General features: G+C 33.3%; 1 protein-coding gene across 2 annotated transcripts; it reads left to right on the forward strand.

Moving 5' to 3' along the window:
* The first annotated feature begins 20044 nt into the window (after positions 1-20044).
* LOC127701078 (uncharacterized) lies at positions 20045-25604 on the forward strand. Of its 2 annotated transcripts, none has more exons than XR_007981813.1 (3): positions 20045-20190; positions 20520-20673; positions 21162-22263. XR_007981813.1 is itself a non-coding variant. In XM_052204875.1 (3 exons), exons 1-3 carry the CDS (start codon positions 20176-20178, stop codon positions 24763-24765), a joined length of 1047 nt encoding a protein of 348 aa, XP_052060835.1. In that variant the 5' UTR covers positions 20045-20175; the 3' UTR covers positions 24766-25604. The 2 variants fall into 2 exon arrangements, 1 of the variants encoding a protein (XP_052060835.1); XM_052204875.1 differs by lacking the exon at positions 21162-22263 and adding an exon at positions 23888-25604.
* Positions 25605-27189: the final 1585 nt, after the last annotated feature.

A 27189-nucleotide genomic window follows, 5' to 3' on the forward strand; every position in this document is an offset into this window, starting at 1 on the left:
TCGAAGTTCATTTCATATTGGGACATTTGACTCAAAGTTCATTTCATATTCGGAATTTGACTCAAAGTTCTATTATGGTAAACCTGTAAGATCAGGGCAAAAGTATTGCAGTTAAAAACGTTGTAACTATTTTAGGAAGTTTGCTCCTTAAAAAGCTTTTTACTGTTAATATATCTTCATGTTTTCTGGTGTAGGGGTGTTTTTGGTGCCTAATCCTGGTCTTGCAAGATCGTCCGTTTTTTTCCTCATAAACTTCATCAAAAAACTTATATTCATCACTGTCTTTGAGAACCGGAACAGGATCTGGAAGCCAGTGAAGAGCCTCAAACAAACCTTGAGATAGACGAGGAGAATTTATTGTACTATTGTATAATAGGCAGTTTCCGCACTTTTTAATCTGATATGTGTATTGTCTTTCTCTTGTGTGCACTCCAGTAAAATTATTCAGACATCTGAACTTCTCTACATCCTTTTTCGTTTTCAATTTTTCAAATGAAATACCTTCATCTTAGTCGTCAAGAACGCTCAGCCAATGACCAGTGTCTTCCATGGCCGCACCATCTGCGCTTTAATGTGTGGTAACATTTCTGTCCTTTCACTTAAGTCTACTTAATCTGTCAATAAGTTTTCTGATTGTAACAATTCAACTTTGAATTCTGGTTCTTTCTGACCTATGTTTCTTACTTTGGTCATTGAGACGTTCCTCTTTATCTTCCTTTCATATTCCTAAATCATGTTTGGTCTTTCCAGGGGTACATTTTGCAAAACACGATTCAATAAATCCCATAATTCACTATACTGGATTTGCATAGCTAGTCGTTGGTCATGTTCGTGCCGTGACCATCATGTCCAAGTCCAAATAAATATCAATGTACAGGCTAACTGCATAGTCTAAACTTTAGACCTGTGATGTGGGCCGCCATCTGTGTACAAGAACAGTAATGGCACATCAAGATTCAAGTCTCCTGCCAGACTACGAAGTATTTCAACCGATTCCACAGCAGGACGTATAGCTGTAGAAGACTTTAAGATTTTATCGTTTAATGCCACAAACACTTGTCCTTCGTTGAAAATATCCCTTCTATCATCAAGAATAACCACATTAAAAAGTACAGATGACACAATCCCACATACAAACAAATCATAGACAAATGCTACTAATGCTCCACCCAAAGTGTCATAGATCTGTTGTGAGGTCTCACTTCAGTAGATAATGGCTGAATAGGTTCTCCAATTAGGACCGTGGCCTTATCATCTAAGGAAATAAATCTTGAATGGCTTTATTGCGCATTCCATCTAACAATCATTTCTTTAAATAAACTGAATTGATGTGCTGCAAAGAGTTTATCTTCATGTTGGCCATACAGAAGTCTTTGTTGTACTGCAAATTTAACTTTAAACCGTGTAGTATACTTTGCTGCATTGTTGAGACTTGGACTAGGTGGCCGAAAATCGGACCTTATTGTAGACAAATTTGGAATACGGGCTTCATTTGGCAAGCATGATGCTAAATCTGGTTACATATCAGACAAGCATATTGCACGAGGCATGTGTTCATTACTGTCAGCTCCTTGCCTTTCATGCACGGCTGTTTTTTCGTTCAAAAGTAATTTCAACTCTTTCCAAAAAGGCTCCAGATCTTCACATTTAGTATTAAAGTTATATTTTCTGAGGTCATATAAAAGTTCAGGAACGTCAGCATCAATTAAACTTTAAATGAATCTGATGTCAATTTTCTCTTGTAAAGAAGATTCTGGAGCTGCTTCATCATTGGTCAAAAATCTGTACATCTCCCGTAAAACAGCTGGTTTAAGTCCAGTTCTAGAGTACCTGTCGATATACTAGTTTTTCCGTACCGGTCTTGTTAATATATCAGGATCTTTTTTCTGAGTTTTTCAATTTCAGTTAACTGTGTCGTATCATTTCTGAGATTCTCTTCCCCAAAGAAAATTTTAACAGCTATAGAAAAAAATGTAAACTATCAAAATATGCATTCTTGGTAATTATATACCTTCTATAATAAAAGAGTAACACCTTCTTAGAATATCAGCAAGAAAAACGGGATAACACTTTATTTTTAAACAAATTCTCAAGACAATGTCTGACATCTTTTATAATGCCGATTAATTCTTTTAAAATCTACCTTCACATAGTATATGAAACTTGCTTCTGAATCAGATAGCAATGTATAGTTAAGTAAGTGGTTGTTGTAATTGACTCTTTTGACACTTTTAACTCGGGCATTCAAATAACTAGGTTAGTTACTATATATAGAAATAATTAGTAAAGCCTATATAGAAATAGCTAGAGGTACTAGGTACTGTTTGATGATTAACCGTTTTGATTAGTGCTTCAATACACCTCAACGTTACTTCATCAATATCATTTGTTTTATTTTACCAAAATAAGAATCATTTTCTCAAAAAAAGTGAAATATAAAACAAACTACTGTAACTTATGTATCCCTGGCTTAATATTCGACTTTGAGCGTTCCCGATGAAGGTCAACACAGAAAAGCGTGACGAATGCATAACATTTACCAGGTGTTATTTTCAAATTTTATTTCATGGGAAACTTGCAAAAGGACCATACAAGCAACATCATATTCGCACAACACCCAATGATTTACTGCAGTATACACGCTGACCTAGAATTATTTTACCTGCCGGTAAAACCTAGGCTGATCCGGTGTCCCATTGGTTGTCCGGGACTCATACTCATCCACGCCCGTTCGTCAGGAATACAATGAATACGATACATCGTGTAGGACATTACAACGCTCTCTCGCGCCAAAAAAACAAAAACCCTTGCTACACTTTTATAAAGGGTACACAAATTACATGTTGCAAGGCAAAATCTTTATTTTATCCGATATTAAACCTTTTCCTGTAGTTTAAATTCACAGCCCTTCATCCAGGCCGACTCCCTTTGTAGATTTACTTGTAATTCATTTCCGTCTTAAATATGCACTAGAGATTTGCCAATGGACACTATCAAAATTAGAATAATTCAAAAATTGAAATAAGCACCGATATTGCTTTACTCAAAAAGATTTCTGACCAATAGTAACATCTGTGTGTAAGACAAAATGTAATAAAATTTCTTTTTAGGGTGCGGCCTTGGTTCGTATCTAATTATTAATGACAATATCTAAAAGTATATATTTATCAGTTTTCGCTGTTTTTCCTCATTTGCAAGAAGCTCGATTCATTGATTGATCGTTTCTTGTTTAACGCCACTTTCAGCACGTTTGGCTATATTGTGACAGCCAATTGTTACTATTGGAGAATGTCGGGGAAAAACACCGACCTTCAGCCTAAAAAAAAATGTTAATCCTATCTAGTAAAGATCGGATTCGAATGCACCTGCCACGAGCGGGGTTCGAACTCACAACCTCAGTGTTGACAGGCTAGTCATCGCTGAAGATGAACTACCTAGACCACTTGGCCACCGAGGCCCCTGCAAAATATTTGAAGACCAAAAGCCTATATATATGTAGGACTCAAATCTGTAGTGGGTTCCAGATCTATGGCAGATTTCATATCTATGGCATATATGACGTCACAAATGAGATACAAGTCATACAAATTATAAATCTATGGCAGTATTTTGTTTTCTCCAAATCTATGACAGATTTCGAAATTGCGTAATTCTAAACTATTAACTATGATGCCACTAACGACGACAAAACATATAGATTCAAATACCATTCCAGATGACGGTTTTGTTATATCGAAGAAAATGAAAAAACAGTCAGTTTCCAAGGATCCTAGTCCCGAAGCGTTTATTTTTTTTAGGGGGGGGGGGGCTATGCAAAGGTACTGCTCATTTGCAAATCAGTAAAAGAATAAAATCCTAAATGGGACCCGTTTAAATATCAAGTTTTTGAAAGAACAGAGTAAAATGGTAGAATGATATGAAAATATTTAGAAACAGAGTAAAATTTTTGAAAGAACAGAGTAAAATGGTAGAATGATATGAAAATATTTAGAACCTTTTTTTACAATTCAAATTCTAATCATTTGTACAAAAATAACGTCTTAGCCACTCCACATAAAAATGTCTTTCAAAGGAGGAATTAGGAATTAATTGACCTGGTGAAAATGAATCACTCTATAGATCACAGCGACTACCTATAAAATTGTAGCAAATAATCTTTCTTGAGATTTGAAAACTAAAAAAAATGGTCATAGCTTATAGATTTCTAATAACTATCTGCATCATTTTCAGCTATATTTATGTCGAATAACTGTACTGTTGGATAAAGAAAGATTTATTGATAAATCATCCACTTGTTTAAGGTAAGACATTGGTAAGATATGTATTGACTAGTCCTCCATTTTCAGAAAATCTGCCATAGATTTGGAAACTAAAAAAATCCGCCATAGCTTAGGAAACTAAAGAAATTGGCATAGATTTGGATTCTAAAAAATCTGCCATAGATTTGGGATGGCATGACGTCATATTTACCATAGATTTGAAATCTGCCATAAATCAGGAACCCCCCGTGGATGTGAGTCCTACATATATACGCAAGACATAATAGAATATCTCAATACCAATATCTGACAGACATAATGTTTTATGAACCTTAGGAGAAATGTATAATGCTTATTGATTTTTGATGATATAAGTGGCCAAAACGTCGTCTGACTGATCATACCTTCTCCTTTCAAATCGGAGTTATAATCAGGCTTTTTATATACCCAAGAATGTTGTCCTAATATGCATTTTATGAGTTATGTGCACCATCTAGTTTGGGCGAGCAAACATTTTTTTTCACTTTTTGATCAATGCGTTCCAAATATAACACTGAAAACACGATATTGACCAACATAAAACAACCATTTTGATCAATGTTTTAAACACAAAAACAGTAATAAAAATTCATTTCATTAAATCAAAGATAACTAGAAAAACGATATCAAAACCCCGAAAATTTCTGCTTTTACACATTTGCAGGTGTATAACAGGCAGGTATTTAATTAAGAAAGAACAAAAAATGAAGTTTTGACAACTTCAGTATCAAATTTACTTTGACATGCAAGCTGCATGTCGTGCTATAGAGTGATTGATATGGCTTATGCTCAGTTTGGTTTATGATTGATGAATCGATTGTTGCATGCTTATTGCCTAGTAGCAATTGTGTCATGCATATTCCGGACTAGAGCAAACAAACAATTGATACAATAGGTAGGTTCTGTGGGTCAACCAGAAATAAAGGAAGGGACATTTTGGACTTTCATTAAATAATAGGATTATGTAGGATAAAGCCAGAAATATTTCCTTAAAATTACAACAAGACACCTAAAAACTCCTCAAAGAATTGCAGTAGGTATTCTTTAATGAAAAAAGAACGTGACACCCTCTTTACCCGAGCCATATCTGATGTACCGTCCCCATTCTAACCGGACGTTGCTGCGTATTTGTACATCCGACATTTATTTGTATTGTTCATTTTTGTTGCATTTTTTTATGCTCTGATTAAAAAAAACTCGGTTCAGTATAAAATGCTCATTTCATGCAATTTTAATTATTGAAATTTTTATTTATTTATATGTGAAACATTGAACATTGATCTAATTAATTATCTTCTCATTTTCATGGAAAATCTAGCTCATAAAACTTTTAATCGTGGGTGTGCGACCTTTTAAATTTTACTAATGGTAAACACAACGACAATACTACAGTTTTTATACTACGTCATTAACAAGTTGTTGTTTCCGTTAGTATATCTACTTGCTTTCCTGGCGCGGTTAAATTGGTTGTCATCGCACACCGCTCATCAAGATAAAAGCAAAAATAGATCAGAACTGATAATTATTACGCGAGGTCATTCTCCATACCTTCTATAGGTTGCATTTCTGTAAATATAGACAATGCAATTTCCCATAGGAACTCCCCTTACGGCTAAAACTGTGACACTTTTACTATGAAGTTTCGTGAAAAATCATATCCTAGAATGGAAAGTTGATATGCACCACTATTTTATTCAAAGGTCAAAACATAGGGCTTATATTTCCAACATTTATATGGCCCGAACTTCTAAGAGTTTAAACTTATACTTAAGTTCTGTACTACCCCTACCTTCACTTTAGGTGACCCCCAGAATTCAAAATTCACTGCAAACATGTGTAAATATACTGGTAACATTCCCAAGTTATGTCTCTATGGGATGAAACATAGAGATCATATCTGGGAAGCAGTGCGTAAACAAAAAAAATATCTATGAATATTATATATCTCCCCAAAAGAGGCGTGCTTTGTAAAACAGCTGTATTTACAAAGTGCAACCTATAAACTGAAAAGTTTATTACTGGGCATGAAAATTAAGGCCCAACAGGATTACGAATATCATGTGTTTGTTTTTTCTTAAGTTTATGGATTTATGTGCAAGGGTGGTTTTCATTTCGGGAATAGACGTACTGATATCAATTATTGTTCTACATTTATTATGCGATCATTGCATCTAGCACTGGGGGAGGGAGTTATTTTTTTAACCGTTTGTATTAGTACAACGGCGGAGCCTTGTTTAGTTTTGTTTTTTTTTTAATCCTGTTTACTAGCTTGATTTCGAAATTGCCTTGAATACTGTTTTGTTGGCAGTATTAGTGACGCTACTTGAAAGTGTGGCGAATGATGTTAGAGAGTAGGAGGGTATATCAGCAGATTAAAAGTTTTGGGTTGATTTCTGAAGCTGGAAATTATTCGCTTGTGCTTTATTTGTTTGTTGGCTATGTGGTGTCATTATCAGTATTGTAGAGTTAAACGATTTTTCAAAATGGCACGAATACTCTGTCGTATTTATGCAACCTCTAAATATGGGAATTTTATAAAATGAAGTTAAAGAAGTACAATTGCGATAGTTTCAAAACATATACCTTATAAATATTCCTACCTTTTTATTACCAGAAAACAAAACCTAATTATGTATTCAAATTCTTTCTGGTTGTTGTCTTTTTTTTGTCTTTTTGTGAGAAAGGAAGATAAACAGTGTTGTTTTCTTTGGGTTTTCCTCCTTTTTAATCATTAATTTTAATCTTGCTACATCTAAACGAACAAAAGGAGATGTCGGATATACGTTAATGAGACAACAACCAACTTTTTTCCTCAATTCGTGCAATTCCTGTTTTTATTTTATGATATTTTCCATCGATTTATTTCCTTCTGATAAACAATAGTACCCCTTTCTTAAAGTCATCTATAAAACATCCATCTTACTTTTTAAGTTTATTGTTTCTGAAGTTTGATAAGACATGCACAATATAACTTATTTTACGTTACATCAAAAGTAATGAAGATAATGTTTTACAGGAAACAATTTCTTAACATTAACTTGTCGTTCAATGTCAATAGTCAAAAGAAACCTTCAAAGTACCGGATATACCAAGTGTCATTTATAATGATGTTTGTTTCTTCGCCGGAAGTACCTGATTGCGCATGGGATGCATGCTGCACGCGATATTGAATGATTTCGACTGATGATTTTCTAGGAACATAGAATTATTTCTTTTTTTCCGAAACACAAATCTGTCCTACTTCCGTTATTATTTTGTTTAATGCATGGAGGAGTTAACAATAAGTTATTTTAGGTACGATTAAACGATAGTTTGCGATAAATTGAAAATTAGATACTTCCCTCTTGGTTCATTGAATAGTACAGAAAGGGGAAACTAGAATCGTGACGATTTGGGGCTTGCCACATTGTATAGAAACATGTCTACTATGGAAGACTGTATTTTGCCCTCAGACTGTATTTTGGTTGTTTTTGTAGTTTGGATGCTGTCTCATTGCCGTATATCCTCCTCATCTCTTTTATTCATACTAGTTTATAGATTGCATGTGAAAGAAAATTATGTTTCAGAAAATAAACAGGAAGGGGGTCTAAACACGTGATTTCTCAGATTATGCGTAATATCAGATTTCAGAAAGGTATGAATGAATCACAGAAAAAATGAAATTAATTATGTAATATATGTGTATGGAAGTAAATGACAAAGATTTATATCGAAAAAACCAATCAAACGTTAAAACGCCTTATACCGTGTAAACAAACCAGATAAAGCTTGATGCCAAATATCAATAATCTAATGCTAAAAAAAAATTCTCCATTTTATCTAGATAAATATTTTTGATAATTTCTCGAAAGCATCGCACAATGTATGATATCGCAAAAACATGTTCAAATCCGTATGTTGTTTATGTGAACAAAAGTATGATTGAAAATATTGAGGGTGCACGGACAAGCGGCTGGTTATACGGATGTTTACATGCATGAATATTTTATCTTATTATTGTAAATTTGGATTTTTTTAATATGTTTATTTACAAAATAGGTGACATAGAGAAAACAGTAACTTCAACACTGTGTTAAGTAAGTTTCACTGTTTTTGATAGATAATTCCCTTAGTATACAGCTTGCATGATGTGCAATGTGTAGTTTAATTGAGTTCTGAAAAGGCTATAATCAGATGTAAAATGTTTTCAATGTACAAATGCATGGCTAAATTGAAAGACATGGCAGTTTATTAAATAAATATCACTATACATTGTCAGTAAAAAGAAGTTTAAACGACGCATAAAACAATTAGCCAACTAAGTTGAATAAACACATATTTTCAAAAGTTTGAGAAACGCCATAAACCTATCAAATTTCGTGTTCGTGTTGCACGCGTTTTGTGCTAAGCATACTCCCACACGTAATTCAAATTATCCAAAAACAGGAAATAGGTGTTGAACAGACAAAAAAGCGTACACACATTACAACTCATCACTGTCAAGCTGTTAACCAAATATGAAGACATTCTGCTCAGTAGTTACTGAAAAACATGTGAGGAAAAGTTGTGTTGGACGAAAGGACAGGGTGATTGCAAAATATAGTCTTACTCCTAGAATTGGGGTAGGCTCCATAAAAATATATTTCAGGACACTCACTTACAAGGTCACTTTTGGGAAAGAAAAATGAACATGTCGCGGGTTTAACTATTATCGGTAAGCACTCAAACGCCTCTCCTAATCGTCTGTTTGGCTGTGCGGAATGTATCAATAAGCAGTCACGTCCAGTCGGAATGGGGATGTCAAATCCGATCCCTCGTACATGATGAATGTAACGCGCTTTACATTTTAAACACACTTGAAACAACTCTTCGGTAACTTTTGCAAATTTTCCTTAGGCAATCCTAAACCCGGTCGACTACCTTGCAGAACATATTGAGTTCATATTTATTTTGCTCTCGAATTGAACATTCATGAAATAAAACAACCTACAACGTAAAGTCCTGATTGGGAATGCCAACGGGCACATACATGTTTCACTTATTGATGAAGGCCATCCGTTTACCTATGATTACTTATAACCACGTCATTTGAACTCTCTTGGATATTTTCCTCATTGACAATCAAATCCCATCTCCTTATTCCTATGAGTACTAATTGTGCATCCTACTAGCCGTCTTGTTTTTACACTCATATGTAGCAGAATTCATACAAAACCTTCCCAAAGACAAAAGGAATGCATGTAGCAAAGACCTTTAATTTCACTTTCAGACATATTGATGATGTCCTGTCTTTCGATGATCAACAGTTCAGTGAGTGCTTGCTTCTCATATATCCGAAAAAAAAAATCAAAATTAAGAATACTTCTGAAACCAGAAGTTCTGCATCATAGCAGGAGATGCTGACGCGAACTCGGTCTCGTTCCTTGTGTAATTCATGCGATTCCTACAGATGTTTTATTTTACATTGATTTGTATTATCTTAAAGTATGTGTGGTATTTAAACAACGGAAAACTACTATTGCCCCTTATGTTATACAGAAGAATGGACTTTAAAGGTCAGTTCATAAATTTACTTAATTGTAATGACATCGATGTATGAGCCAGTTAACCTCAATTGGACGAATACAAATAAGTGCATAGAATAACGTACAGTATGAAACAGTTGAGAAAGATGTACTCAACAATAACTGATTACAATGACAGCAAGATGATATTCCTGAAAAACTGACATACACAGAAGGAAAAGTATGACACCATCAATCCTACTCATTCACTTTGGAGAAAGCTTATAGAGTAGGAAATAACAAATAACTTGATTGTTAAGATTTCTTCATAATGAGAAAATGTTGATGCACAAAAATGAATATTATAGACTAATATCATCTGTATGATACTAGTAATAAGTTTTTTTTTGTTTTTGTTTTTATCAAAACACATATCGTTTTTATGAAAATACTTCAATTGTTTATACTCCTTTATTGTGCATATTGAAATTTCTGCAAAAATAAAATGGGATATTTATAATAAGAAGGCATATGATCAGGAACAAATTAAATGGCTCTGTATAAGGATATGTGTACTGTGTCAATTGTGACTGTTAAAAGTCCCATAACTCTGAAATAACAAACAAGAAAAATTTTCAAAATCACCAATCCCAACAAGAGCTTTAAATTTGTCATAAACATGATAACAACATACTATTGCTACTGCAGGACATTCAGTTGCGCCTTTTATTTATCTGACGGCCAAAGTCCCATAGCTCTGGAATAACTTTTTTTTTTAATGGCACGGTATGTTATGTTAACCATTTCCAACAATTATGTAAATTTGTCAGTTTGATTTGATAATATTGTATTGCAATAATCAAGCAATAGGATTGGACACGAGTTATTACAACTTATATTAAGTCCTTTCCTTACATATATACATGTATGATGACAGCAAACACATAAATAATAAAGCTTTAGCTTTAGAAAACAAAGGAAGGAGTCTCACAATGACATTGCAGAAGAAAAAAAAAACAAAATAAACAAGACAGAAAAAACAAAAAAGAGAACACTACTGACCTGGAATGTTACAATGTTTTTGAATGATTAATGAAACAATAATTTGTCAGTATATCAATACTAACAAACTCAAGTTATGGTACAACACTTGAAAAATCAACTTAAACCTGACAATAAAAGTCCCGTAACTCTGGAACGGAAAAAACAGAAAATAAAAAAAAAAATGAAAGGGGGCTTTCTTTTATCAAATTGCAACAATAATGTAAAATTTTGAGGAAAATCAATCCATGCATTCGGGAGTTGTTAGTGTGCGATATGGGAATACCTGCCTTAATTCAAACGGTTGAAATCCCGTAACTCTGGAACAGAAATACAGATTTTGTTTTATTAAATCGAAGGGAGCTTCCTTTTGTCAATCCCAACAGTAATGTAAAGTTTTGAGGAAATCGATACAGGCATAGTGCGCGATAGGCGAAAAAATGTCTTAATTCAAATAATAAAGGTCCCTCAACTCTTGAACGACAACGCAAATAATTTTTAAAATCAAAAGGGAGCTTATTTTCGTCAATCATAATGTTGTGGTAAATTTATCTGAAAGTTGGTTAAGGCAAATTCAAAATCATCGTACGAAGTGTTGACGGACTAATGGACGGACGGACGGACATTGGTATACCATAATACGTCCCGTCTTTGACGGTCGTATAAAAATTCATTAAAATACTACATTGATTATTTAGCTAGCGCAAAGCGGTTGGAAGGCTATCCCAATTTTGAAGCTAAAGAGCGTGGAAACTTTAAAATTCCCAAAAGTTGTGCAAAATCTAGTCAAGGATATCTTCATCTGGGGGCAGATAAACCTTAGAAAGTTAAATGATTTTAACTTTTGAATGATTATTTCAGGAGCAAAATTGCTGACTACTGGACTAGTTATAACCTGGAGAACGAAACGTCAACCAGGTGTGGTATCGACCAAGTTCTTGAAAAGTTATCGGAGATACCAGGCTCATAACCAGGTTCCTCAAATGCGACTTTCCCCAACACGAGATCCATCAGTGACTCTCGAATAAAAAAAATAGCAGGGACACTTAAAGTTCGACGTTGAAGAGCATTGCAAACCATGAATTCCAGAAAGTGGTTCCAAATCTGGTAAAGGCCTTCCATGTCTGAGTGAAGAACACTCTTTTTTTGAATCGAATGTTTTAACATTGTTAAAACAGTAAGTTTGCAGATTAGTAAATCACTATTTAATTAATAATAGTACCTTCACCACCATACTGGTCATTAAACTTAAGGTCTCAACTCCCTGAGGCAGAGTTGATCTTAGATGGATTTGGTTATCTGCATGCCCCTGTCGCTAGCCAAAGGGGGCATTAAGTGTTACCCTTGTCCGTCACGTCCGTCCGTGGCGTACGTCCCTAAAATTAATTTCCGTTCTCTAACTTTAGTTTGCCTCAACCAGATGTTATAAAACTTACACTCAATACTCATTCCCACAAAACATAGATTAAGTTCGAAATTTGGTGGCGTTCCGTTTTCTAACTTTAATTTGCCTCAACCAAATGTTATGAAACATATACACAATGCTTATTACCACAAAACACAGATCACGTTTGAAATTGGGTGGCGTCACTTTTACCGTTCTTGAGTTATGCCCCTTTATAAATGGAAAAAAATGCTAAATCTGCCGTTTCCGTTCTCTAATATAAAACATAAGTTGTGGTATGTTTGCCAATGAGACACAGCTCACAAGAGACCAAATGACACAGAAATTAACAACTACAGATCTGAGAGTACTCGCAGTTACCGACAGCTAGTTCAAAGCCAATAACAACTAATATAAAAAATCATGCATCTAATGCCTCAACCAAATGTCATGCACAATGCTTATTACCACAAAACTCAGATCAAGTACGAATTTAGGTAGCCTAAGGTTACTTTAACCGTTCTTGAGTTATGTCCAATTATAATGTTATATGCAAGCGGACACATTCTCCATTTATTTTAGGTCCTTTATGATTATATAGCTCTTCAACTGTTTCGGATATTAATACATCCTTGGCTTTCAAATATTTGGCTTTAAGCGTTCCCGAGGAGGGTAGATCCAGAAAAGCGCTTCGGACGCATGATATTATAACGTGTTGTTTTCATTTTTTACGGCACTGGGTCGATACCTCTGTTTGTGGACTGCCAGTCCCAAGGGTATCAGTCAGTACTTCGATACTGACATGATTTATTACAAACCTTTCTAAAATTGTCCGTTTATAAATATTTTGAAATTATATAGAAACTAAGGTTTCAATTTTCTAATGCAAAGTTGACCTGAGATGAATTTGGCTATTTTTTATGTCCTTTTTTTGTTATAGAACTTTTTCGGTTCTTATACATCCTTTGCTTTCAAATATTCGGCTTCGTACGCATGAAATTTATAACGTGCTGTTTTTCATTTTTTATAGATATAAAGTAGAGAAAATATTAATGTGTTTATGATGACGGTGGTTAATTATTGCCAGGTAAAACACATGCACTTCACTGTTGGTTATTTTATAGTTTATATGTGAAACGTTGTTGGTGTAAGTTGACAAAACATGTCTTGATTGTAATTTCCATTTACAAATACAAATCCATTATTGCGAAAATTATTGAATCAATATATTAACGACTGACTTGAATAATCATCAAAAGGTACGTACCGTTTATACATAAAAAGAAGGGTCATATTGTAGTTGTGTTCTGAAAGTTTGGCAAATTTTCAGATTTAATTTAACTGTAGTTAAAGCATTCGAAATTAGGTTCACTTCTAGTTGATACTTTAAAGGTCCAGTCATATTAAAAAGAATATGTGATCTTATTTCAACATACAATGTATTTTTAAAACCTAGTCATAGAAATAATATTTTTTATAAGTAATATTTTTAAAATTAAGGTATTGTTGTTACTTTCAAAAGATATTATGCGAAGAACTAAACATTAAATTGTGCTTTTACTGGTACGTATTTATAAGTCCAACTACAAATGTACTAATGTTTGATTTTAAAGAATTGTTGTTGCTTCATCAATCACCTTTTTTTACATTCGACTTAGCTAAATGTTGAAACTGTTATCAGGATTTTCACACTTTCTTCAACTTTGTAAAGCACATACTGTACCTTTAAATTATTTCATACTGTACCAGCTGCAGATGACTAGGGTATAGAAATATGTTTAACATGACCTTTTCCCACTAACATTGGTTTGAGAGTTGAGTATGGAAAAAGGGGGTGGGGTAAAATGTTTACCGTTTGTATCATGACTGCGAAACCTCGTTTATTTTCCTTTTTTTAAATTGTAATCATGTTCACGAGATTAGTTAAGACATTGCCTCGGATACAGTTTTTTCTGTAGTATTGATTGCGCTGATTGACTCTAAGGCGAGCTGAATTATACATGGACTGTAAAAGATCTGACCCCAACACCAAATGGTCCTTCAGGACAAAATGACAAGAATGCCCGCATTATCGTGCTAAGATCACCCTCACTCGTAATTCAAGGTATCGGAAAACAGAAAGTAGGTGTTTGATGGATAGAAAAAAAGTTCACACACGTTACACCTCATTACTGTTGAGCTAATGACCAAATATGAAGTCATTCTGTTTATAGTCGTATTAGAAAAATGAATTTAGATGTGACGTAAAATTTTAAGGTCATTTAACATATTGTGAAGAATTCAAAGTATCAGCAAACAAGTAGCAGGTATCTTACAGATCTGAGAAAAATGTTACAAAACGTTGTGTTTGACTAACAGACGAACGGACACGGAATGCAATATATAGACTCCACTCCAAGAGTTGGGATAAACACAACGGGTATCCCGTTCAGAAATCCGCGTAAGGATTAGGATCCTCCGGGGTTAAGGATCGGGATACCGGTGATATAACTAATGATATATTTAAGCATATATATTTACGAGGTAACCATTGGGAAGACACATGAACATGTGGGGGGTTAAACAGGTATCGGTGTCAAGTTAGGAATATGACAGTTGTTTTCCATTCGTTTGATGTGTTTGAGCTTGATAAGGGACTTTCCGTTTTGAATTTTCCTTGGGGTTTGGTATGTTTGTTATTTTACTTTTAAACATTCAATCTCCGCTCTTAATCGTAGATCGGGGTTCGTAGATTACCTTTTGATATGCAACACTTTCGCCCCTATTCTACAAATTCTTATTTTACAGAGGTAATTTTGAATATCCAGCCTGTCTACCCAGTCGACCAACATTGCATAACATACCTATTGTATATTGTATTTATTGTTAATTTGTTCATGAACATGAATGAACAATTGCTACTGGACATTAAGCAAACAACAATCAATCAATACCCTCTTAATCTCGATCAATGGAATGCCAAAAGGTACTAGTACGTAGCAAAAGTACCATTACATCAGTTCAAAATTTTTTTCTGACCCCTGTGATATAACGATTCAATATACAACACCATCCACTAAAAGTCCGGGCTGATATGCATAAAATTACTTAAGTTAAGATTTGTTCAGAACGATAAATTAGTACTACGATTGGATATCTGAACTTTAGTGGTTGTATACATGTCAGCCCTTATTGGTAATGCCAAACAGTATTTATTGATGAAGGCAGTCCGGTTACCTATAATTGCTTACATCCACGTCATTTGGTCTCGTCGATGTTTTTCGTTGGCAATCAAACCCTGTCTCCTTATTCCAATGGGTACTAATTGTGCTCCCCATTGGACGACTTGTTTTTGTACTCGTATATCATACAAAACCTTCTCAAAGATGAAAAGAAAAGCATATTGCAAAGTTCTTCAATTTCTCTTTCATATATATTGATAATATCCTGTCACTCCATGACCCACAGCTCAGTCAGTGCTTGTATCCCATATATCCGATTAAATTTGATATCTATTGTACAACTGAAACCGAAGGTCTGTTTCACATATTGGTCCTTAGATTTCTCGATATTGACACAGATGGATGACTTCAAACTGAAATATGTGACAAATGTTATGATTTCAACTTTCCAATTGTCAACTTCTCATTTCTCAGGAAAAATTACATTCTCTCCCATCGTATGGCGTATGAATATATCAGATAATACGTTACGTTGTGTATGTTCACAATATACGGACTTCGTTAACAGTGGTGTGTTACTGACCAAAACTGCTCCAACAGAGATATTAGGATAAACGACTGAAATCGACAGTTCATCACGAAAAGGTTGATCAATACGAGGTGTCTGTGTCTCAACTCACTATCGACATGTTCTCATGGTATTATATCTGAAGATAGCAGTAAAGTCATCTAATAGGTTATTTTACCGATGGTGTCCTATTCCCGAGTGTGTAATTTTTAATGAGAATGAATATACTTGGCGGGTTTCCTCATAGCAGGAGGTGCTTCCCCTGTCGTTACACACGGACTTGTCCCTTTTTGAATTCAAACGATTCCCTCAGTTGTTGTTTTTTTATCTTGATGTGTATTTTCTTAAAGGATTTATGAGTTTTGAACATCGGTAAACTACTGTTGCCTCTAATTTTATATAGTAGAATATACAATGATGATCAGTTTAGAAATTGACTTAATTGTAATGAGACCGATGTAATGGTCATTTAACCTCAATCATACGAATACATAAAGCGAACAGAAAAACGTACAATAAAAAATAGTTGAGAAAAAGTACTGATCACAATAATACTCGGATAATATCTCTTATAACTGACGTACAAAAGGGAATAAGTATGACAAAATCTATCCTTACACTTTTATTTGGAGACTGTTAGTAGTTAGAGTAGGGAAATTCATTGATTTTTAACTTCCTTCATAACGTGACAATGTTAGTGTGCAAATATAAACTTTATAAAACAATATTCATTAGTATGATTAGTAATTAGTTTGTATATGAAAATTATTCTTATTTAATTGTTCATGAAAACATACATCAAACTTACAGGCTTATGATTAAGTTTCGTCTACACAAGACTCATCAGTGGCTGATATAAAAGTAGAGGCTCTAAAGAGCCTGTGTTTCCACCTTGATCTAAACGTATTTTCAACAATGACCATTTTCCAATATTATAGACTAGAATGGATTCATTCATAACTAAATTATCTTTTTTGTTGATCTTGTATTCCTGATTATTTTTGCCGTTTACAGTTTTCTTTATCTGCTATACTTTTTTCAAGAATACAAAAAAACAAGGTCTAAATCTTAATTAAATATCAATTACTACTATAAAAGAGTCAACTGTCAATAATGAAAATAACACTTTATAATTGACCTTCGGCTATGTTGACTTTTTTTGTATATCTTGTTTTGACAGAGAAAAGGCCAATTTATTTACATGTTTGAATAGGATTGAAAGTTAAAAAATAAAGTCAAAAGCTTCAGTTTAAGTCGGTACAACATAAGCTCATTAGAGCTTTCAAACCGACATAACGCTACAGTAAACTCATAAATTGTAAAACATTCATATGTCCATAGGTAAATGTCAAACACAAATCCTTTCATTCATATGGTAACAGATATAAGTACTAAAAGTATATATTCATGCATTAAGCTAAACCAGTCAAACTAATATTCATGCATTGAACTAAATCACTAAAAGTCTAGAAGTTAAAATTCGATAGTATAAATGAGTGATATATAGATAAACTCATCATAGATACCAGGTTTATGCTCTTATGTTTTTTTTTTTTAGTTATGGCATATTTATTCTTTAGATAACTTCTCTTATGGATGCTACATCATTATCTCACTTTTAGGCCTGTTTATGTAAGACGTACACCACCGATTCTTGGCCCCATTGCTTTCCATGATAATGTTTTCTATTTCAAACCTTATGGAGAGGGGACGGGGTCAATAAACCATTATTTACATACCACAGCGTACTGGTTACCGGAACTTTAGATATACCAAAACAGGTACATCATATCTGAGAAACAGACAATATATGCCCTCCTTTATAGATTTCATTCATATATTTTTTTATTATTAAAAGTTGTCAGTCAAAAGGTGTTCTACAAGGATCTACAGTTTGCCTTTCGTGTGATACCTACATTACCGATATATATTCCACATAGTTTAATATTTACATTTATTCGTAGGAACTATTTTGTTTTAAATGTGTACTACTTTCCGGTTTGTTTTCTTTGATCGGGCCAGAGTTGGTGGTGTTACTCCCGAATTATTTGCCCTTTACATACGTTATTTCCTGCCAAGTTATATAACATACATCACGATGTGCCACATGGTTGTCTAAATGTTAGTATTGTTTTTGCATCTTCAGTGTGATTGTAGGGACAAAATTTCGTCACTGAATGTTTGATTTCTTTGCAAGATTTCTTTTATTGATATTAATCCATGGCTTTGTTCCTCAATTCACATTTGTGGCGTGATCGTAATTTGCAAAGTATTCCGCTCAAACTGCTTCTAGTCTTACATTTGCAATGAGATGAGATCTTTTCCTCCATGTTGAAGGCCTCACTGTGACTTTAAAATGAAGAACAGCAACATAAGCGCTGTTTCTTTGCTTTTCGTGTTTTTTGCTTTGCATGTACAGATTTTGTGTCATGAATTGATACACCATATCCATTTTTTTCTATTAAAATTTTGTAAACTAGACACACGTTTCGTCTAAAAATGATTCAGCAGTGACGCTCGAATAAAAAAAGTTCAAAAGGCAAAACAAAGTACGAAACTGAAGAGCAGTTTATTTTCCTAGTTTGCTAATATTATTTCAAAATCTTTTTAGAACAACTAACTTTGTCGAGGCTTTTTCTCTTTATAGATGTAAGAATATGAGAGTTAAATTTTGATTCAAAATTAATTGCAACACCAAGCAGTTTTACTTGCTCTTCATTCGTTCATTCATTCGGTTGCTTAAACTCATAAAAGTTACCAGACAGTTAATGTACACAAATTGGTATCATTTAATGCAAATCATGATCAAATTAAAGAAATCGAAATGCATATCAGCAAAAAAAAAACAACATTTTTTTTGGATGTATCATTTAATCCCAGATATTTTTTTTTATGCGAATCATTTTAAGATTAAAGAAATCAAATTGCATATCAGCAAAAAGAAGCTTAACGTTTTATTTGGTAACACTATCCTCGTTTCTAGAAAACTTTGTTTGTGATTCTTTTTGAGATCTTTTAGTTAATGCACATGTGCATTAATCAAACAGTCCTTAAATGAGCTGCGTTGACTCGGCCTTTAGATTCTAAATACAGATTTGCGTTTCTGTTTGTTTTTGTTTTTTGTCTTTTGTTTTTTGTTTGTAATTGTTATTGCTATTGTTGTTGTTTTGTTTATATATATATATTAAAGAATATTTTCTAATGCAAAAATATTATTTGGGATATTTAAAATATTATCTATGAACGACTTTGTTAAACACATTTTACTTATGTTTATACATGTATACGTTAACATTCAAAATTGTGCTAATTTCTCATTAGTTCTTGCATGATTTTAAAATTAGTAATTGTTATTTAAGAAATAATATATTTCGATCATTACAGGAGAATTTATTTTTAAAAAGATGAGTACTGGGATTTCATGTTTAGTGAGAAAAGGACACCCTTATCATTTTTTTACTTGAACTCACGTGTATGCAGTCATAAGACCATATTGATAATGGACGGAAAGATTCACTGGAAAATAAAGTGTACCATGTGAAGATAAAATTTAGATGCAAATCAACATATTTCAGCAGTGTGAAAAATAATATCTAAGCGAAATATTAAATAAAAAAAAAAAGAACAATTGTCAGTTAACTATTGTACATTGCACTCGAGTTCATGAAATAGTTTATGAGCGTATATTATAAATTGTCCCTTTCTTCGTACTTTTATTATTGGTAAAATGTCTCACATATGCGGAAGACGATTTTTTATGAAAATGCAAAACAATATAAGTATAGTAAAAATGATAAATACTATAAAATTTGAACTTCGTAAATGATTGACTATTTAGCTGTTTTAAAGAATGCTAAGTATAAAAAAGTTGTTGGTCACCCATACGGGAATTTAATAGACGGCCTTTTTACGTTAATTTGTTTAAGCACATCTCAAGTAGTGCACAGTTGATAGTATACTTTCGGTTTAATTTCTGTTTATGTAATACAATCTAGGTTTAACATCCATGAATAGTTTAAAGACAATATGTGATCTTATATCAATAGGAATGCAGTTAGTTGTAAAACATACATAGTTAAAACTAAGTGATTTATTTCAATGAGCTTCAATGTGGTATATTTAAAACCTTGTCATGGAAAAATATAATTTTATGTAGGACAGCTTTCATAATTTATATTTTTAGAATAATATCGGATTTTTTGTTATTTTCAAACCGAAACTACTCGGAATCCAACATAACATGGAGGTTTTACTGGTATGTATAGTATACATATACAAATATACAATTCGAAATCCATCCATTCATTCATGTTTAAAATAATTTTGTTCATCCACATCTCTTACCTTGCCGTTGCTTTATATAACATTTCATTTTTTATTTCTAGATTTTTCAACCTTTGGTGTTATCCCCCATCAAACAACAACAACTCAAACCACAACGTTCTCCCTTTTAAATTTTTAGATGTTTTCATCTACGATTCATTCGTTTACTTAATAATATAATCTGCTATATTAAGCTATATTTTACATCTTGCTAATATTGGTAGCGAAGTATATGTGTTACTTTTTTTGTATTCATTTCAGAAAATCCATTTTAACTTAACTAGATTCAAGAGACTACATTTGACCAAAATTAAGGAAGTTAGCATCGATACTTTCAGTATAGCCTTTCTAGACATCTTCCTCAGATTCAGTTACCAGTATTTAGGATGGCTTTCATATATTTTGCGGCCACTAGGTAAAGATAACTTTTGTATATTCTGATTTTACCATCACCCAAAATATGATCGTATAGTATAACTAAGTATTATTTGTTAATTAAATATTGTTGTTAAAATTAGCACCAAACACGAGTATTCGATGCAACAGTAATATAAAATATCAAGCATCAAGTAAAAAAAGTTTAGCAACACCCGCTTTTCAGCAGCATGTTACAAGTTTATAAAACTACATATAAAAAGGAGACAAACATTTAAAAAAAATGGTTTCATTCAAGAAAACATTCAATTTTTAAACCTCAATATTTTGGAACATCGGACATGGGGTGACGTCCTCAACTGGCCAAATCCATAAAAATGCCAAGAAAAGTATGGGCCACAACAATGCACTTACAACAGTTACAAATTTACGTGTACGGTTTTAAACTTAGGCCGCGCAATGTGTTTAAACATTTTATGTTGTCTACCTTCCATACTATTTGTGGTTTTTTTTTATTGCTATGAGTAGGAGACGCTCACTTAGCAATGACGACCGACAACGGCTTCTTGGCATGCTTCAGACAGGTCTGTCTGCACGACATGTTGCAAGTACGTTCAAGTTGCCCCAGGCACCATTTCAAGACTTTTAAATCGTTTTAAATCGACAAATTATGTCCGTGATAGGGCTCGGACCGGAATGCGCAGAGCCACAACACAGCGTCAAGACAGACTCATCAGAACTTTACGACAAAGAACAATTAGTGATTGTTGTCTTCAGTGTGAACTACGAAAAGTTGCAGTTGTGAATGTTTCCGACAAAACAATTCGTAATCGTTTACTTCATTTAAATGAAATCAAGGCGCCAAGGTGTATGTATTCCCTTAACAAGACGTCTACTAAGGTTGCGTTTTTTGAGAGTGGTGCCGACAATTTTTGTGCTGGAAAGAACGTCAATGGGGTAATGTTTGATTTTAAGACGAGTCTAAATTCAATCTTCAGTTTAATAAGGGTTGTTTCTGGGTGTATCGCCGTCATGGATAACGCTATTCCGATGTCAATTTAAAAAAACATGGCGGATGTTATGTCATAATTTGGGCAGATTCAAGCTTCAACAGAAGAACTTAACTTTATGTTGTGAACGGTACATTGAATTCACAGCGTTATATTGATGAAATTTCGTGACCGCATGTGTTACTATTTGTACGACAAATTGTCTGCGACATATATTTCAAGATGATAACGAGCGACATCATCATTGGAGGATTGTGAACGACCTTATTTCAGCAAACAATATCAATAGACGGGCTAATTCGCCAAATCGTAACCCCATAGAACATTTATGGGACGAATTAGGTTGTACAACGTACCGCGAAAATCCAACACAAACTCTACACAATCTACAAATGGCAGAACGTTACACAGGAAGATATTCGTAGATGTATTGGCAGTATGAGAAAACGTTGTCAATCTTATATCAATGCTATGGAAGGACACACAGAATATTGATTGTATTAACTAAACTTTTCACAGATGTTGTAAAACGTCAATGTGACCCCAGCGCTGTTGTGGATAAAACAGCAAAAACATTTCAAAAAAATTACAAATTAAAGTGAAGTAAAAATTCAATGAGTAAACGCATTCTTCATCATTATTCTGTTTTATTTGCTTTTTTAAATTGTATCCTTTTTTGTAGTCAAATTCAAAAGATGTGTTACTATCGTTTTTGTGTAGTATATATATGTGTGTGTGCGTTTGAAAGGAGGAGGAGGATAAACAAGTTTATAGACATCTCGATACCCCAAATCCAGATAGACGATCTTTTAAAGTATCTGTTAATTTATTCACAGCTCCTTTAGTCTAAAGGCGATTTACAGCAAAACACATTGTAAATACACTTGTCTATTTGTTAAAACCGTATGTTGACTTTTTATGACTTTTGGTTTTGTGTGTCGTTGGGTGGCTATCGCATTGACGTATACTCCTTTTATTTATATCCATATGATGAAGCTATTTGAATTATGCGTAAAAAGGGAATGTTCATATGGCAAAATTAAGTTATCCCTTTTATCGTAAAGTTAGTTCAGAACAACCCTCACTGTCAATGTCTAGGTGTAAGTCAAGATATGACACATAACTTACAGTATCTGTGGTGGTCTTCATTTAAAGTAAAATGAGACTGATGCGATCAATGGCACCCTAAAATATTAACTCATACTACGAGAGGGAATCATCTTTAAATCAGAACTGCTGGAGTTTGCTTCCACGAAGCAAGTGTTAAGTTGCAATTGGCAGGAAGAGGACCGTTTGTTCCCTTAATGATGTGGACTGTCAGTTTAAAACACATCCACAAAACGTTACACACATGTTATCAATTAAAGCATAAAGCATCACCGACATTTTTGTTTCGAATCGGAGTAGTTTCCTATAAAGTATGATTTGTCCACCCATTAGACCAGATATTTGAAATAGGCATATAATGTTGCGTTTAATATTTAGGTTTTTAGTTTTTGGTTGAAATTGAAAAGGAATAATAACATTTGTTTTTAAAAAGACAATGATTGTCCATGCATTTCTCTTTAGTTAATGTCGTTTGAGTGTATGTTGCGTTACCAGTAGTTACTTGAGGTATAGAAATTGGTCACAGTATCTACATCTGAGAGGAACGACTAACCGCAAGGCGGTCCGTTTGACTCTTCTGGATATATTATATACATAGCCACTTCTTTGATGTCTCGTGTAGGGAAACTGTCATCCTTATGGTTACCTGTTTCAAAACTCAATGTTTTCCTCTATCCAACATACCCTCTTTTTTAGTGGTAGTCCAACATTTCAGCCCTTCTTCTTGGTCAACCGACTGTTCAGTGCATATCAATTGATTTATTCAAAATTTGTTCTTGTTCTGTATATGCATCATGAAAATATTGCAGCTGGACGTGAAGCAAAAACAAACAAATCAATCAATAGCTGAGATCCATACGCACAATGACGGTATTGACTGAGAATGTCTGCTTGGACAATTTCATATTTGTCATTGAAATAAGAGTGATGTCTAGCGCCATGTGTAGTCTTTGAAAACAGGTGTATCGTGAGTGTTCAAAGTACGTTTATGTTTTATTCCAATTTCATGACCTCACTGCTTGAACTAATTCGTGTAAAGAGCTACGTTTCCACGTCAAGTTCATTGTCATATATAATATGTTTTTCATTAACAATAGCCCATAATAAGTCAATAAATCTGGATTTTTTATTTTATAGGTTTATGTTGCTTAGCAATTATGTTTAATCTGCATAGCCGTTATCGACGAAGAATTATCCAAGTTTTGCTTACACTCACACAGATTATATGTGCTTGGTTGCTTGAAGAAAATGCAATATTTGCAAGAAATTATGTTTTCTACCAGCTATTACAGATGTGCCTTGGTTTGGCTGTTTGTTATATCTGTAACATAAATACACCACGTCGTTTGGGAGCTTATCTGTGTTGCTTTCTATTGGCTGGAGCGATTCTTCAGGATGAACCTAGATGGCTTTTTAACACGTTTGTTATTTTGATTTCAGTTTTGTTGTTTATATTGTTGATAACTGAAAATAATTGGATAATGTTTGCCAATTTTCGTAAGGACACTATAGAAGAAAGGAATGGTTGTAGAAGATTTAATGATTTTGCCTTTCATGTATATTTTGTGTTAATGTTTATTTTGACATTAGTTTACAATTACTTCAAAACTGACCTATCGGAGATGGGGACTGGTAATTTCAAGTCGGTTCTTTTATCAACACTCGGTATGTGTTGTTGTTCAATTTTATCAGCCAACGCTTTGGGTTCTTTGATAATTGAAATCTCAAAACGATCATTAAAGTGTTGCTACTTCACCGTCACAGGTTTGCTTGATATTGAACCAGAAAAACTTATGGAATTGTCTTATTTCTTTGATGTGTATTTAATTTTAGCGGACATAGTTATATATAACATGGACCCTTCTGATCGTGGACAGCTAGTTATTAACAGGTTACTATTGATTCTGACGTTTTTTATTGGTAACTGTTTAGTCATTATAGAGGCAATGACTTCCAACACAGAAATAATACAAGGGAATATGTTGACCAGCATACGTGTTATTTTTATTCATTAATATTTATTTTTGTACCTGCAATATTTATATATTTCATATTTTTTCAATATAAAATGTACAATTTAGGGATCTTTTTAACGATATCATGTTTTATAACAAATGTAATATGTGCAATTTGTCTACTGTGTCTTTTTATTGTATTTAAATATGATGCAGTTCGTCAAAATTTCTGGGATGGATTTGACGACCTAGTGTTTTATATTCGAATTTCTATGGGGATATTTTTGATATTTATTCAAATGTGCACAGTCGTGTACTCTCTGTGGACATTATTCTTTGGTTTTTATAGCTGGCTAGAGTTGTTGCTTTTAATAGGCATTTCTCATACAAGCATATACACCAGAGGAGTAAGATTACAACGTGTCATAAGCCATAAAAACAAGATCATGCAGTTTACCAATAATTTGGTTGACGCGACAACAGATGAACTTGCTGAACATAACGACGTTTGTTCGATTTGTTTCCAGGAAATGGAAGAAGCAAAGGTTACATCATGTGACCATTTATTCCATGAATCATGTCTTCGGAAATGGTTAAATACCAGACTTATTTGCCCAGTTTGTCAACTGCAAATAATTATTTGACACGTTCCAATCTTGTGTTAGTGTCATACACGCTTCTATAAACATTTCAAAGAATCGGGTTGTATAAATAATTTTGTCAAATATTAACATTGTAATAAATCAAATATTTTCAAATTTGTCTTACTTGATGTTAAGGAGATTGAATGTTCGTATAAAACAGTTGATTTCGAACCAAATAGTGCATATGTTAAGGACGAATACTTTGCCATTCTATCATCATGTTTTATTAAGAGACAAATAAATTTACTTACTGGCGATCATATTGTGGTATGAAAGTGATTAATATTACAGTAACATAAAGGATTTCAAGTTTTCAGCCAAATTAGGTTAAAAAATAAAGTGACAAAAGTCTACACAACATGTCATACTCTAAATCGCCATAAGTCTAGACGAGTTGAAAATAAAAACAAACATGACTGTACATACAAACAAAATCTACTTATTTGTAAATCATATATTTTTCATTGTCTTATATTTAATTATATTTGCTCACGAGGAATTATTGTCCCCAGCTGAAATGAGGAGCAGAAGAAATAGAAATATCGGACATCCGTGCTGTGCATGCAATCCGTCCGTCCGGCCTAGTAGTCTAATATCTTAAGAAATGTATAAACAAGGTATAGCTCGAAAATGTCACGAACGATCGAGTTTAAAATTCAATTCCGATCAACCGTATAGAAGAGAGCTATATCCCTTGGAAAATAGAAATATGAAAATTGCATTGTAAGCACTCTGATTTGTTCATTTCTTGTTGATAAAAAATATATATTAAAGTTTTGTCTAGGTATTTTTTTTCGGACGATTTAGATAATTAGCGACGAACAACATTTTTACTGGAAATATTGGAAAATATAAAAATTATTTGAAATATTGCATCGTAAAGCTCTCCCGCCTTTATTGTATGTCAGATTTTTAATTTAACAACATAAAAGATATATAAAAGTTACTGCCATTGGACAGATTAACTATGTGCATGTGGGGTACAGGAAGACTGTTCTTTTATTATAATTATCACTAGTGTGTTTATTTAACATTCATTTGAATACTAGTAATAATTTGAAAATATAGAGAATCTGTGTTATTGTTGAAGACTGTATGGTGCTCTATAGGTAGATGTATGACTATTTTTGTCCAATATTGCTTTTCAATGACTATATGAACCATATAGAAAGACGTTATATTCCTCTAGTTATTTTTCTACCGATGCATACAATTGGTATATTTAAGATTTGAAAAAGAGGTATTGGACAATTATTTCTGTAAATATAGACAATGTAGTTTCCCATAGGATCTCCTTTAACTGTTAAAACTGTGCCACTTTTACTATGAAGTCTCGTAAAAATTTATATCATAGAATGGAAAGATCATATGAACTACTTTTTTTTTATAGGTCATAACATAAGGCTTTGCGACATTTTTTCAACTTTTATAATCCTCGAACTTCTTATAGTTTAAACTTATACTGAAATTCTGTACTACCCCTTCCTACTTTCTAAAATTTTAATTTGGCCGCTATCCATGTGTATCTATACTGGTAAAATTTCCAAGTTGAGATGAAACATAGAGATCATATCTAAGAACCAGTAGGTAATCAAAACAAAATATCTATGAATATTATGTGTCTCCCCAAAAGAGCCGTGGTTTGTGTAACAGCTGTATTTACAAAGTACAACCTAAAGCTTAAGCCTAACAGCGCAAGAAATTTGTAAAAATCTCCATTGAGTGAATTGACAAATTTGATGATTTTTACTAATATGCAGATCTTCTTTTGCTGAACGTTTTTTGCTGTCAATAGTTTCGTTCTATTTTTTTATTTTTCAAGAAAATAGCAAAAATGTTT

The sequence above is a fragment of the Mytilus californianus genome, unplaced genomic scaffold (assembly GCF_021869535.1).
Source record: "Mytilus californianus isolate M0D057914Y unplaced genomic scaffold, xbMytCali1.0.p SCAF_5, whole genome shotgun sequence".
Lineage (NCBI taxonomy): Eukaryota > Metazoa > Mollusca > Bivalvia > Mytilida > Mytilidae > Mytilus > Mytilus californianus.

What these genes read in the sequence shown, in the direction of transcription:
- LOC127701078 (XM_052204875.1), top strand. An exon ending in ATATATTTTGCGGCCACTAG is followed by an intron (nt 20,674 to 23,887) that starts GTAAAGATAACT and finishes TTTATTTTATAG; the next exon opens with GTTTATGTTGCTTAGCAATT.